At 35.5% G+C, this 15,754-nt stretch overlaps 2 protein-coding genes across 5 annotated transcripts in view; one reads left to right on the forward strand and one right to left on the reverse strand.

Moving 5' to 3' along the window:
- The window catches only part of LOC124155971 (fructose-bisphosphate aldolase), a 30,380-nt gene extending 22,022 nt beyond the window's left edge, over window positions 1–8,358 (forward strand). For 3 of the 4 annotated variants that reach the window (XM_046530214.1, XM_046530215.1, XM_046530217.1), the window contains exons 2-9: window positions 1,000–1,214; window positions 2,395–2,590; window positions 3,465–3,655; window positions 4,477–4,705; window positions 6,156–6,277; window positions 6,653–6,730; window positions 7,507–7,629; window positions 7,747–8,085. In XM_046530214.1, the coding sequence (XP_046386170.1) occupies window positions 1,032–1,214; window positions 2,395–2,590; window positions 3,465–3,655; window positions 4,477–4,705; window positions 6,156–6,277; window positions 6,653–6,730; window positions 7,507–7,602 (1,095 nt within the window). In that variant the 5' untranslated portion in view covers window positions 1,000–1,031 and the 3' untranslated portion in view covers window positions 7,603–7,629; window positions 7,747–8,085. Of the gene's footprint in view, window positions 1–999; window positions 1,215–2,394; window positions 2,591–3,464; window positions 3,656–4,476; window positions 4,706–6,155; window positions 6,278–6,652; window positions 6,731–7,506; window positions 7,630–7,746 lie in introns of those variants that run through there. The other variant, XM_046530213.1, reaches the window with a different exon arrangement.
- Window positions 8,190–13,092, reverse strand: LOC124155977 (coiled-coil domain-containing protein 86). The gene is made up of 3 exons (XM_046530225.1): window positions 12,686–13,092; window positions 11,640–11,844; window positions 8,190–8,490 (listed from the first exon to the last, which is right to left on the reverse strand). Exons 1-3 carry the CDS (start codon window positions 12,877–12,879, stop codon window positions 8,404–8,406), a joined length of 486 nt encoding a protein of 161 aa, XP_046386181.1. The 5' UTR covers window positions 12,880–13,092; the 3' UTR covers window positions 8,190–8,403.
- Between the last annotated feature and the right edge of the window lie 2,662 nt (window positions 13,093–15,754).

Below are 15,754 nucleotides of genomic sequence, written 5' to 3' on the forward strand. Positions count from 1 at the left end.
TAGTGGTTAATGCCGTCAGCCCAGCGTTTGTCGATAACATGTGTTACATATTTAAATGTTGTGTCCATTATGGTTCCCTCAATTGATCAAAAGATGATTCATTACGGTTACAAATTTTTGTATGTGCATTTGATTTTTTTTAATGGAATATTTAATTGCCAAAACTTTGACACCCTAAAACCATGATTACTTGGGAAATATTTCTGTAAGTTGAATATTAATTTTTTTGTTTATTTGAGTATTTTTTCTATTTCTCCTCATAATTATTATACATACATGATTTTTAAGCATAGTTGTTTGATGTAAAGCATAGTTTTTATTTAATTCATTATATCGACCAAGGTAATTTCCTACAATTTTTAAATGTTATTTAGAAAATTATGAAATAATTAACTCAAATATGCCCGAAATAGTTAATTTAGATGTTACTCGATCATGAAAAACATTGTTCTACTCCAATTATGAGACTGAAATTAGAAATAAAGATTCAAAGGCACAGTTTTACAAATAGGTGCATTTTTTAATGTGATAATAAGTTTTCAAGCATTATTTTCCTCCATTTATTCTTGGGGTGTTGATTTCTTTTAACTTGTAGCAATTTTTCATCTGAAAACTTGGGGAACTAAGGGGATATCATTTTTGCAATTCACATGAAATGATCATTTCCTTAAATTAGTTCCCAAAACAATATTAATTTCTTTCCTTGATGAATATAAGATTTTAGGTGATAATTTCCTCTCGAAATGTTTTATGTCTCTCCTTTTTGATGTATTGGTTATGTATTCTTTCACAATTAAAGGCTGCTATAGGGGTTGATGAATATTTTTTTGAAGGTTAAAAATTTAGGCCTTTTTCATTTTATATATTCTATTTATGTAAGCTCTGAAATGGTGCCTCCTTAATTGTCTCTTTTCCTCGAATAAATTTCTTTGTTCATAATATTAATGGAGAGGAGTGTCATTGATGTCTTTTTCTCATCAGGATATGTCTTCATTTCAGTTTCTTTAAGCGTCACATCCTCAACTGAAACAATGACTACCTATTTCAACTACCCACCCCCTGAGCTTCAGGAAGAACTTCGCTCCATTGCTAACAGGATTGTTGCTCCTGGAAAGGGTATTTTGGCAGCAGATGAATCCACCGCTACAATTGGCAAGAGATTTGCAGACATTGGAGTAGAGAACACGGAAGAAAATAGGAGACTGTATCGTCAGGTAATTAGAAAAAGGTTAATTATGTTAACTATTCCTGCAGAGAATCAGTAAGAACACAGAAATGCAAGTAACACTCAACTTGTCTGCGATGTGGCTTTGACGAATGCCACTTAAAACAAGATTGAGAGAGAAAGTCTGATACAAGGCAAAGAATCAAGAGTTGTTTTCATTTTTCTATTATTCACAAAATCTGGAAACAGTTAATTTCAGTCTTTATCAAAAATTTAAATGATTTGAGCATTAGACAGTCAGTCGTTCCAAAAACATTAATCAAACTCAAAGAACATGACTTAGGAACTAGTGGAATTTTTTCCAGGAACACTATGTAATACTGGAGTTATTATACTCATTTGCAATGGAAAAATATGAAATTTTATCTTAACAAATTAAATAAAACGAGATCAGTTATTCAAATATTTTAAAGTAGAATGGATGTTTTTATATGTTTTTGGACAATAAAAAAATTGATTGGAGAAGTTTAACCAGAGCCACATAAATACATTCACCCAGTCCAAAACGTTAGCTTTACCAAAACTTAATCATAGATGAGTTCTATGTGCATTTTTCATCATCCACTGTTGGAGAACAATGTTGAAAGCTTTGTGCTTGTGAAATGAATGTACATATATTTTATTGTGTTAGACTGATTTTCATTTGTATTGCCATTCATTTTTATTATTGAGTTGTTATTAACGAAGTGTAATTCAGTGTTTATCATTTGAAAGTAAGCATCAACAAATAGATTAATGAATGGAAGTGAACTTAATGTCTGGTGGGTACTTGATTTTATCTCCAACATTAGCTACACCTTCAATATAAACTTAAGCCTTTTGCATATTACTTTAGTAATTCCCCTTAAAGATTCAGTAATTACAATATCCCAAGTGATGTGGAATTTGTTTTAATTTTACTCGCTGCCAGATTATAGAAAATACAATAGTTATATTTTTAAACTCTGGCAGAATTGGGGATTCATTCCAGTACTTCGATTTTGACTGTTATTCCAAATGGCTTATATGGCATGTATAGTTTACAGGAGGCTCTTCATCACTTGAGTGCAAAAAAAATCTTGTGAAATAGGTTAATGTCATATCTATGCATGAGCAGTAATTCATTTTATTTCATTCATAACCATTTTTGTAATACTTTCCATTATTATTTCTACCTTTAATTTTTTCAGCTCCTCTTCTCAGCAGATAAATGTGTAGGAGAAAATATCTCTGGAGTTATCCTTTTCCATGAAACTGTTTACCAAAAAGCCGATGATGGAACTCCATTTGTGAAGCTTTTGGAAGAGCGTGGCATCATCCCCGGAATCAAAGTGGATACTGGTGTTGTTCCTTTGTTTGGTGCTGAGGATGAGTGCACCACTCAGGGTAACTAAAGATTTTTTTGGCTCATAATGTAGTTTCAGTATAGAAATTCTTCTTTCTACCAAGTATCTGCTTGAGGTGTCCTAGTGGCTGTCTTTAAAAACTTGATATGCTATGAAATTATCTTTCCTCTAACGGCATAGCTGGAATATGAATGTCGTCAGGCTCCAAAGACAGTCGTTTTGAACACTCTTTATGCTTGGCTTTAAATCCAAATTTTGCCCTAGTATTTTACCCTCTATGAACATAGCATGTTAGGTGTCAAATGGGAATATTTTTTAGACTGCATAGAAAGCTTCTGGTGAGCCAGCTCTTACAGAAATCTAAATAAAATATCTGCACAATTTTTACTTTGATTTTAAAAATTTGTGTGATCATAGAGTTAACATCCTATCACAGATATTTTAATCATAATTGTTTGAAACTTTGTATAGCATATTAGTTTTGGCTTGTTTTGCCTTTAAACTGCTACTCTAAATCACTGATTCAGTTGCTGTGATTCATTTTTTTTTTTTTTTTTAATCAAGGGGTGTCTATAAATGTTACTGCATCTATAACTTGATAGCTATTTGTGAAGCATTTCCTTGATTTCTAGTCTTGCCTCAAAATATTTAAAATTGCTGTTGCTATTTAAAAAAATCATTGAAAATAATATTGCCAATGTTTTTCATTCAAAAACTGCACCAAGCCTTGAAGATTCATTCACAGATGTTGAAGTTGTTCTTGAGTTATTGTTTGGTCATACCGTTTATAATGGACAAAATAACAATATAGGAATTTCATATTTACCATGAAGCTTTGATACTTGTCATTTATTTATTATTTAAGTCTTGGAAATTAATTCTTCCTATGGTATTAATCAGGACTTTTATTCTAGGCCTTGACAACCTGGCTCAGCGTTGTGAACAGTACAAGAAGGATGGCTGCCATTTTGCTAAGTGGCGCTGTGTGCTGAAAATTAAGAAGAATACTCCTTCATACCAGGCTATTTTGGAAAATGCTAATGTATTGGCTCGCTATGCTTCAATCTGTCAAGCAAACCGTATTGTACCTATTGTTGAGCCTGAGGTAACTAAAACTTATAACAGTTATGTATATAGATATATTATTGTTGTAATTCATACTGTTTTGAGAACTTATGTTTTTAAGAGTAGCACCCTGTTGATGCATTTTCACTGTCTAAGGAAAAATACCGCTATCATAAGATAATATGAGGTACCAGGAATTATTTTGCCATTTTTTACCTCACAGCTACTCTCAGACATTGTGTGTTACTTTTCCCCTTGTTTTTAAATCAGTATAGAGTCAATAATATGTCTTAAATCTTTATTATTTTGTATTTTTTTGGTTCTCTATCTTTCAGAAAAACAATCTAAAAGAGAGATTTTTAATTAAATAAAATGCTGACTCTATGGAAAAAAATTGCCTCTGTTACCATTTTAATTGCCAAATGTGAGAGTTAGGCAAATGAAAATTTATGGTTTCCCACCTATCGCCTAAATCATGAGAAATTGCTCACAGACATTGGCGTTCTTATATATCTCATAGAAAGGAGTTTTACGAGCATTGGCACTCACTGCTCCAACCAATGCATGTATGTGGCGAATGTTATTTGCATCACTACGCTTCATTTCTGATCGTTCACGGTAAAGTCACAAAATTTAGAAGCGGGTGACATCAATTGCAATTTTTTAATTTACTAATAAAAGGCTAAAAGTAGAAGAATTGTAACTTTTGCTGAGAACCTAGGTATTATATTTATTCCATTTATTGATTCCCATTGATTGATTTTATGTATTAAGTTTACTTTCATCCTTCCTATAAACCGATGATCCACATTTGATGGGAATGTATGCCTTCCAAAAGTAAATGTGTATATTTCCTTTTAGGTTCTCCCTGATGGTGAACATGATCTGGAAAGGGCACAGAAGGTCACTGAAACTGTTTTGGCTGCTGTGTACAAGGCTTTGAATGACCACCATGTTTTCTTGGAGGGTACACTCCTTAAACCCAACATGGTTACAGCTGGTCAGTCTTGTCCCAAGAAGTACACCCCTGAAGATATTGCTGCTGCCACAGTGACCGCCTTGTCCAGGACTGTTCCTCCAGCAGTTCCAGGTGTGTTGCATTTCATGAGAAGTCATACTTTAAAATAATTCACCGTTTTTGCGTATAATGGGTTTAAAATTTTTGGAGTGATTTTCTTACCACACTACCTGCTGATCCCCAGTTGTATTACCAGTCAATGTATACAAAGCAGCCCTGAAAGATGATCTATGATTAGTCACCAACAATAAATTAAAGTCACAAGAGATACCATTTGTCATCACATGGTAGAAAACATGTTTAGTGAATGTTAAAAGAAAATTCTTGTTGTAATTTTAGTGTGCCATACCAGCCCAGGTAATCGGTGGTAATATATAGGAGAGCTATTTCCAATAATCGAAAAACAAATAATCATTTTAATATTTGTTTCCTTGTAATTCTTCATTTGAACTTACGTATATTCCTAATTTCATTGGATTTTGTACTTTTTTTGCAAAAAATTATTTATTGGCCCTTCAAATCTATTTATGCTGTCCTTAACACTTACCTTTATTTCTCGAATTTAGACTTGTTGCAATACAGTGTTAACAGATTTTTGCTTTGTAGTTATGGGTTTGGCAAACAACGTCTCTCTTAGGTACTTGACCATACTCCTCTAGATTGGATTACAATGACAACGAAATAGTCACCAGGTTCTTCGACCCATCGCTAATGGCAGGCTGTGTTGACACTTAGGCATCAAGACATGTGGAATTAATTTCCAATTTACAGAAATTGATTATGCATCAGCAAGAAACATTTCTTATTACTCCATAAATGAGTTACAGGGTTTTCACTTTATTTCTGATGTTCCCATAGTTGTCGCAATTCAAATTTCTGCAGTTTGGTTCTATACAGGCTCCAGGAAACCAATCAACTCCTCTTGAATGCCCAACGATCTTCATAAGTTCACCTTTTAATAACATGATGTCTGCCCATCTCCCTGTAAGTCACTTGAGAGCATTTTGTACAACTATGGCAGACACTGCCTTTCCCATGATGGAAGACTCAACTTGGTGACCAAGTAGTGTTGAGAGTGCAATTTAGAGGACTCGGCTTCAACTATACAAATTACCCAATGTACACAGTTTCCCTGTGAGTCACTGTAATGCAGCCCATTGAAGTGCAATGAACTGTCAAACAAACTCTAGCGAGTACTAATCAAACACAATTCCCTGTGTTCTGTTTCTTTGCAGTCTGAGATGGTAATGAATAATTGTTACATGTATGATTGCCTTTATTACTGTATATGTCTGAATATATTCCCCCATTTTTCCAAAAATGCCCATGGTAAAAGTAATGGGGGGGACTTTTTTTTACACATTTTGTTAACTTTTCCCGAAACTGAAGCCTCAAAATTAGGGGGGGGGGACTATATTTGGAGAAATATGGTATTTTGGTAGTCTAGGCTAGTATCACAAAATTGCACTAATGTAAGACCCAAAAGGTTTTCCTTCTCTTAGCAATTTTTTTTTTTTTACAGGTATTACTTTCTTGTCTGGAGGTCAGACTGAGGAGGAAGCATCTGTAAATTTGAATGCCATTAATAAGTTCAATGGCAAGAAACCATGGGCCCTGACCTTCAGCTACGGCCGTGCTCTTCAGGTAGGAGTTCTAGTCATCTGACTCAAATACAAAATCGCTATTCATATTCAATTCATCGATTTCTCACTTAATTCCATAAAAAAATTCAAAGCTGTTCTTTTGTTCATTTTAATTTTGATTGATTTTCGTATCCTACATGAATGTAATGTTGCTAAGCAGTCCATTCAGAGTATTCCTTGATACTAAGCTCGCAAACTCTTCCCATTGTAATTGCATTCTTTATTCATTCAAATGGCTCCATTGATCTGTCACTACAGTAATTAATATTAAGTTTTGCTAATAATTTTATTTGGATTATAGCTCTACATATGTATTTTAAATTGGAATTCTTTAATATTAGTGGAAGCATACTTGAATTTTATCATTTTCTTCCAGGCATCAGTGTTGAAGGCGTGGGCAGGAAAACCTGATGGAGTGAAAGGTGGTCAGAATGAGTTGATTAAGCGAGCAAAGGTAAAGTGATGCAATTTACTTTGGTCCCTGTGCTTGAAACATTTCAAAAATTTTACTTTGCCCAATTTGTATGGGTTTTTTTTTCAATTTAAAAACCATTAATTCTGCATGCTTGCTCTTAATTATATACTTTGCTGCCAAGTTTGTTTTTTTATGCTGTAGTTTGATCCTTACTGTGTAATATTGATTTCATGTTCTGTAATATAAGATATGGCTGATAACACTTCTGTATGGTTGGATAAAGGAATCTTTATTCACTTTTGTCTAAACGTCTTATGGTTTGAGGCTCATAATTTAGTTATTTGTGTTGATACTTCTTTCTGTAATAAGTGACAAAGTTTTATGCCTAACTCCCATTGCCTTTGTGTAGACAGTAGATATTTTAAGCTTTTTATAAATACTTCATTAGTTTTCAGAAGTCTCTGTATTGATAAATTCTTTTACTTTTTCTTGTAACCTATAATTTTGTCGTTTTAATGCACTTATAGGAAGTAGGACTTTCTTTTCGCCAGGTTTTCTCTTCCTTCATAATTTTCCAATCATAGAACCTATCACATAAAATGTTTAATTATAGGGAATCCACCTTTATAGATAACTGGTATGGAACCACATGAGCCTATTCTGAAGCACCAAGTTGTTACAATTGATTATTTTGACCCAGTAATTAGTTAACATTTATGTTGCATGTTCAATTTCCTAGTATTGCAGCTGTTTGGATCCACCCTGCTTTTAATTTTTTTTTGTTTTTCCATCACTTTGCTGTGTACATATTTCAGGCTAATGCACTTGCTTGCCAAGGACTTTACGTTTCTGGAAGTATCCAGAGCCTTGCAGCAGCCAAGTCCAATTTTGTGAAAGCACATGCTTATTAGACTTGTGCATGGCGTTGAGTTTGAATGGTTTGTTTCTGTAGAAAATTTGTTTATGCTTTTTTTGTCTTTATATAATTTTGAGATTACAATTTTCGCAAGTGGGCATCAGTTCAGTATTGTGATAGATAAATTTTTCATTTTCAGGCAAATGGAGATGCTTCTCTTGGAAAATACAATCCTGGAAGTATTCAAGGAGTTGCAGCTGATGTTGGTCTGTTCATCAAGGATCACAACTACTAAAAACTTAATTTGCTTAAATTGAATGCTTATTTTCCTTCAAAGAAAACCAAAATTATAATGTGTCTCTATTTCCGTGGTCTATGTTGCTGCAGCATTTTGTGAGTTGCATTGTATGTTGCTGGTTACAAAATACTCATGTGTTGACAGTTAAAAATTATAAAGAAATCAATTTGTCATAATGCTCCAAACATGACCAAGGCATGTTTTAGATTATGGTTAAATGTTGAAGCCCACTTATAGTGATGGTAATAGGAAAAATGAACTGTACTGTTGTGATTTTGAATAGAAAATTGCACATATATATTTCAAATGCATATTCAATTTGAAATATTTTTTTTTGTCAACTGAAGAATGGAAAGCAGACATGCAGATGTTTTGAATCTAATGTGTACATACTTCTTAGTGTTTTCTGTATCACTGTTAAGCTTAGTAAAAATTATCTGTTGATATTAAATGTACGTCACCATTTACTGCTGTGGAGGAAATTAAACCATCAATAAACAATTCACATGTTCACTTCTCAACCATTTATTTGAAAACAATAACCTGATAATTACATAGTTACTTCTTTATAGTTGTAGTGTCTCTCTTCTCGACCATCCGTAGTTGTTTTTTCTTCATCCTTTTCATTTTATTAGGGTTTTTAATCTGCAAGGAAAGAGAACATTTTAAAATTAATAGTAATTCAACCATGTTATGTATCACAGTAAAATAAAGTAGGTGCAAACAATAGCTCTTGTAATGTCTGTAAGAGCAATTAATTCGCAAAGCATTGACAACTAAAACTTTATTATTACCAGCAGAGCTCTACTACTTGAAAAAGGATTACATCACAGAACAAAGTTATTCTTCTCCATGAATGCAATTACGTATTAGTAAAAGAAAGATCCACTGCACTAAAGAGACATTAGTAACTCCTTACATGCAACAGGTCATTAAATTGAATCAATTTAACAAGATCAGCCATTGGGCCAGTGATCAAGGATTGTTGCTTACTTAGGCTTCCCCTTCTGACAAAACCATGAAGGTCCAGGAACAATTAAGTCCTCAAAAATGGATTGAAGTGAGGCTTTAAAATAGTAGAAACTCCCCAAGTGGAATTCTAAACTTTGGCATGCATAAGATTTCAGTACGTACAAAGCCAAAAGCTTTAGGGGCATCTAAGGAGTTCACCAGTGATTTTGAGCTTAACACTAGAGGCCTAAGCTAACTAAGCGAGCTTCTTCAAGACTCATCAGTGAAGCAGAATCTGCTCACTTGGACGAGAAATGATACCTTCAGATAAATGCACACCAAGGGACCAACCATGTGGCCCCTCCATGCCACTAACCATTTGTGTCTGGGCCATTAGTACATATCATACCCTGGTGCATACATTCATATGGTTTAGTTTTCTCACTTTATGATTTATAAATATGTACTTCATTCAGAATATTTACCATGAAAAATCATACAGAAAGAGCCAGGAACAGATGGAACACATCATCTGCAATGGGTTTAAATAAATGTGAGACGAAGTACGACGGTTGTACCAAAAGTAAGGTTCCCATATTCTTTACAAATACAAAACTTTTTTTGTTGATATTAATTTTCACATCGTTGAAAAGCTTACACGTTTGCCTATTTTTTAACGTAGTCTCCATTTTTTTCAACACACTTTTAAAAACAGTGCTCCAGCTTTTTTATCCCTAAGTTGAGGAAGTCTCCCGCCAACCTGTTGAGGAAGTGTGTGACCTCTGCTCAGACTTCGTCGTCGCTCTTGAAGCATTTGCCACCTAAGAGTTTTGTTTCGGGGATAAAATGAAATACCCACGCTTCATCTCTGGTGACGATAGAGACCAACAACTTCTCCTTGTTGCCCCCCACCTTAAAATTGTTGAAGAAATTTGCGAGTGCCAAGGCGTTGCTCCTTGTGTCTGTCAGTCAGCATCCGGGGGACCCAGCAAGCACACATCTTGCGATAACCCACAGTTTCTGTTAAAGTTCTTTCAATTGTGCCATGAGAAGCTTCAGAAATGCATTCAACAAATTCACGGACAGTGACCCTCCAATCTTTGAGCAGCTCGCTGTTGATCTTCTGGACAATTCAAAACCGGCGGTCTTCCACTTTGTTCTTCATCGTGAACTTCCGTGTGGCCCTCAGCAATAGCCCTACAACATTTGCGGACATGCTGAACGGGCATGCACTCTTCATCAAGTTCAGTCAGTTGCTGATGAATCTCCAATGGTGGTAACATCCATGCAAGGAGAAATCGGATTACTGCTCGATCCTCATACTTGGCAGGAACGGGGATCATCGTTTTCATTGTTGACGGTTGTTAAGCCAATAATGAGAGACATAGTGAATCGCAGACTGGCGGACTCGAGAGTAGGGGAACCACTGCGCACAGCAATGTTGTGGGATTTAGCCTAGCACCTTCGCTCAACATTGTAGCTCATTGGGAACCTTACTTTTGGTACAACCCTCGTATTTGAGGGCAACAGCTCTCAATGTCACACAGCCTCGCTTTTGGTATTTAGCAGAAATGAAATTTGACTAAGAAGAATGAGACTAACTTTCATGGAAATAAATGAAGAAATGCAGGATAAAGAGAAAAAAAATTGAGAAGGTGATTACCAATGCTCATTCTTGCTGGTACAAAGATCAATTCAAAAACACATAACTACGCTGGACCTTTTGCTTCCCAGAGCCTTTGTTCTGGTTCTCTTGTTCCAAAGAGTTAACTGCTCAGCTGATATAAAACAAATAACTGTCGATTAAAGAAACGTTTTCAATTTTTTTCATCATTTGTTCATGTTACCACTAGAGCAATGGCCTACTTCACAATTTTTCTGACCATAAATATTAAATCTCGGTACTTAAAACTTCTTCATTTCTGGTTACTATGACATAGGTTGCTGTGGCAAAAACAACAGTTTTGCTGGCACTACTACCAGTGTCTTAAGGTTGAAGAAACTGTTGTCATTGCCACAGCAACCTACGTAGTGGTGACTGGAAATGAAGTCCAACGTGCATGATGGAAATCTCCATTCTCATTTCAGTACTTCAATCGATGTACCATCACTAATACCGACCTGTCCTGCAGCACTAGTCCCTGCAGACATTTTGAACATTGGCATGTTTCCTGCTTGTGTCACATCAAGTCGTTCTGAATTGCAGGGAGGAAACCTTGCATCAATGGCTTGATGCACTTCAGAAGAGTGGCTTTAAGGTCATGCACTGATACAGGCGCGCAGCTAGGAATTAAGGCTAGGGGTTTTTTTAGGAACAACTAATACTGGGAGGCATGGAAAATGGGAGGTGTGGTTATCCAATTTAGTAAAATAGATTAAATTTTAAAATTTCTCTTAGTTCTGGGGGTGGGGGGATTTAATCCCCAAAACCTCCCATTGCTGCGCCACTGCACTGCATGATAAGCGACTAAGAACTTACACTATGGCATCACTTAAAATTCACCCGGGCAAAAATACTATGAAATAACTATAATTAGCCTGGACCTGAATTCAAACCAGTATCCCCAAATTTGCAAAGAGTGACCACTTTTGTTAAGACTTTTCCTCACAATATCAACCATACATAGTTTCAAGTTTATTTAAAATTAAATGCTGACTTATCACCATTGAATAACCTTTTTTAGCATAAGTTTACCAGCATCTGTATCTTGAAATCTATCCACCCTAGATACGATGGTTTCCATAAACAAAAAAAGATAGCCACATCTGAAATTTTATGCAATGGAAAACTGCTAAAATAGCACTTGAGAGAACAGAATATTGAAAAAAACATGAATACTCACAACTTGCACTACTTCTGATTTTTTGCGATTCTCCTCTTGTCGCCTCAAATTCTCCCGGCGTCTCTCTTTCTTCGCTTCTTTTTCATCAATCTTTTCCTGTTTCAATGCCCTTGATTTTTCTTTTACTCGTTTAAGGTCTTGCCTAAGTTTTTCTTTCTTTTCCCAAGAACTGCGAAGGCCACGGGTCTTCACCATACTGGAAGCCCTAAAAAAAAGTGACGAATAGCAATAATAAATCCATTTAAGGTTGAGATGTGCCGAAATATGTCCAATCTAGTGTTTGAACCAACTCACTTATTAATTTTATGTGAGAGAGTAAGGTAGGTTTTTGCACTTACTTTAGATTCCAAATTTAGATTATTCAGGGTGGTCCATTAGAGATCAAGCTGAAATTCCCTGACTTTCCAGTAAGTCTCATAGTATTTATATGCTTTAAGAATTGAACAATCTGCATGTTTTCACGGAATATTAACATTTAAATAAATTATTAATGTATTAATGAATTCGATAAACGACCTCAACATAAATAAAATTTTACATAGACATGCAGTATTACATGATTTCAACACTTACACTTGATGAGTGACATAAAACTACATGCTTATGAATACTATATATGCACTTCAAGACAACAACATAACCTAAGGAAGGAGCACCAGTTTTATTCGAGTGAGATTTGTACCACTTCGCAAGTTACCTCAATGGTTATGCCCCCTCTATATGCGAATTCACCAACCGTTCCAATTATTAAATAAAATATTAGATTTTTACTAAACTCAAATTTGAGGCAATAACATTTTTAATGCGAGCACGAAAATTGATAAATAATTATTAGAATATTACAACGATGCAATTGTTTTTAGGAAAATTCAATTAACGGATGGCAATAATTACATCCATGAATATCTTGGCAGAAGCATAAAAAGTAAATACACTTGAACCGTTCAGAACGATGCGTTCACAGAAAATGTTTCCTTGCGATTGAGTGATGAAAATAAATATAGCATTCCTGTGCAACCTGAGTTAAACAAAGTTGGAATACTTACTTTTTACGATTCGATTTCCAAAATTTTCCAGACTTAGGTAACCCTCTGGGAATTATAGCATTCTCCTGACTCTGGTCCTTCATTTCGGACTCCGTAGCTCCCATAGCCGTATCTTTTTTCATCGTGGACTCATTATTCGTCGTTCCGAGGAGTTCCTCGTAAGGAACGATGCGAGGCAACGTTACACTTTCCATCGTTAACCTCTACAACCTATGTCTACAACACACAATTACTCCAGGAATATATTTAAATACAAAAATGTACGGTTTAAACATTTATGTATCGAAGAGTAGATTTGTATTTCAACGCTAGAATACACGAAGTAAACGATAACAAAAATACCACGTTTTGAATAACAGCCGATTGTTTCCTCTCCTCCTCCCCCGCATGAAAAGCACATGCGTCATGCGCGCTACGTTTTTCACTACTCCACTCAGCCCCCTCCAACTCCCGGCCGCTAGGTGGCCCCAAAAGCTCCGTGCGAGGGAATCGCCGATAGATGGTGCTAGTGGGTGTTTGCGCGTCCAGCATTACGAAATTGCATTGAACCAAATACAATACTTGATCGCTGGAACAACGAATTTAAAATGCCTTTAACTGAATTGAACACTAAGAAGCAATTTAATAGCCTTTTAATTTCATTGACAGCCAGTTAGAAAGTCCATGTACAAAAAACATTGCCTATAGAAGAAATTGAAAATGAGATGTTGTCGTCTGCTAGCAGTCGTATTTTATTAGCTCTACTTCGTAAAAAAGAAGTTATTTGCGTCCTGATCATCACATATTTATTACTAACGGTATACTGCCTGACATATAATTATCAAGGTATCGGTCCCCAAAATAAAATTGGCGATACAGACAGTCGAGTCGGCGTTTCCTCCTCCAAGGAACTCCAGCGCAATTATGCTGAATGGGGAAATAAGTTTTGGCTGCAGAAATCTCCTTTAAACTCTCAGTAGGTCACCTTAAACAGGCAATCCTAAACTGGTAGCTACGAGGATACGGTTATCTCCGATTCAGAAATTACAAGATCCGCAATGAGAAAAACTGGCCCAAAATTAATTACTGAAAGCTTCACATAACGACTCATATTAAGATTAGATTAAGACTTAATGGTTATTCTGAAATGGAAAATGTACGTTTGGGAACCCTAATTAAGACTTTAGGCATAACAAAAACACCTTGCTAAATTCTTAACCCAAGAAAGTCACAGAAATACACATCACAAGATCAACCGAAACAGCAACCAATGTAAAGGAAAAGGGGACGTCTGGGAACGGTAGTTGAAGGAAGTGATTGTTGTTAAATTTAAAATGCATTTATTCATGAAAGCACAAGCACTATCATTAACACTGTACAGGCGAGCTTAAAGGATAAGGGCAAAGGTTGGAAGTGTGAAAAATGTAAATAAATCTCGAAGTTCATGAAGATTTGAGGGTTTTCCACGGTTGTGGCAGTATCACTTCCACCAAAAGATCTGGAGATGAATGACCGCCTAGAAATAGAAATTTTTCAAAATTAGGCAAAATTTAAAAAAATATATTAAAAAAATGAGTTGCAATCCTAGGTCGTATCAGTTATAAATGTGGAATGACAGTACTTTTACCACGAAAAATCTCCACAGTTAGCTAATAATGGCGTTACACGAGGTTATGTCTCACCAAAAATGTGAGGCTTTGAGGCACGAGAAAAATATCATAATGAAAGGGTGGGGCCAAATTTTCCATTGCAAATATCAAGAGATAAGTTCATCCTTTCAATTCTTAATATTACCAACATTTACTCTATTCTCATGACTTCCTTTTTTATTACAGATAGTAACCCCTGCCCCTTTTCAGAAAAAAATATCCTGACCACATTACTGTTGTTGCACTTTGTTTACAACTACAACAATTTCTAAACTGCAATGGCAGCAAATCCACAGAAGTAAAAAAAATATGAAATTAATTATATTTCAACATCCGTAGGCGGATCACCGTTAGTCCGTGTATATTATTGTACGCTAAACAACATCAATACTTGCATAAAATGAGCATGGATGCAAGCATAACTATCGCTAGGGCGCCATAAATCTTATCCCACCAGATAACAGAAGCTACCATTATAATTTCACTGTCATTAAGTCCTAAAACTAGAGTAGGATGCACATTAACACTTTCACCATGATCATAAAAACATAAATTCACTGCACAACTGTATCTAATAGGAATGTAATAATACAAGTTTTCAATTCGTGGTGGAGCGATATGTTTCCTCCTCTTTCTGTACTGACACAAAATTCTTCACTAAATATCTAAAGCCATCAATTAATTGCAAAGCGAGCTACGAAACCACCGAGGTTATACAATTTTAATTAAGTACAATAACACAATTAGTAAAAACTGATGGAACTATGCCTCCACGGCAACATGGCATGATATTATTTCGGTATTATGTGAAAAACATGAACCATTGATTTCCCGCGAAGATAAAAATAAAAATTTCCGTAAATAAATATCGGATGCTTTGCCGTATCCTCTTTAAAAACAAGAGAAAGGGCATGCATGGAAGAGTAAACAAAGCCGCCATTGCAGATACTGCAGTATTTCCGCTATCTATTTGCACCGCTAATTTATTCTTAGCGAATAACACATATTTTCAACTAAAAAACGAGGTCACTGAGATCTAAAACCACGAAAAAATTACCAAATTAACGTTAATAGAGCCATAAAACTAACATCGGTAACCCACCGCATTTTGAGTACTTACCACTGCTTTGAAATAACTTTTATTTTCAGCTCAGCATTCCTTCCTGGTTTTCCTGTATCTTGTAGAATTATTAGACACATATCAAAAGCGCGATGCACGCACCATCTTCAAATTTAATAGCTTTTTAGCAATATAACACATCTTCCAAGTGATGAGCTTCGCTGGTTCACCATTGAAATGAATGCAACAGCAACGCGATACTGGGCGCGCGACAGGCTCGCAGCGCCACTCTGTAACGAACTAAAAAAATTGAATAACGTGGGAGGATTTTGGGACCAGCCAACCAACGACATAGCAGCCGAGTTGGAGGGGGCTGACTCC

This window comes from Ischnura elegans, chromosome 3, assembly GCF_921293095.1.
Source record: "Ischnura elegans chromosome 3, ioIscEleg1.1, whole genome shotgun sequence".
Classification (NCBI taxonomy): domain Eukaryota; kingdom Metazoa; phylum Arthropoda; class Insecta; order Odonata; family Coenagrionidae; genus Ischnura; species Ischnura elegans.

Coding starts and splice junctions, on each gene's coding strand:
- LOC124155977 (XM_046530225.1), bottom strand. CDS start 12,879: ATGGAAAGTGTAACGTTGCCTCGCATCGTTCCTTACGAGGAACTCCTC. Junction 11,845..12,685: donor TGGAAATCGAATCGTAAAAA/GTAAGTATTCCA, acceptor ACTTTTTTTTAG/GGCTTCCAGTATGGTGAAGA. Junction 8,491..11,639: donor AATCAGAAGTAGTGCAAGTT/GTGAGTATTCAT, acceptor CTTTCCTTGCAG/ATTAAAAACCCTAATAAAAT.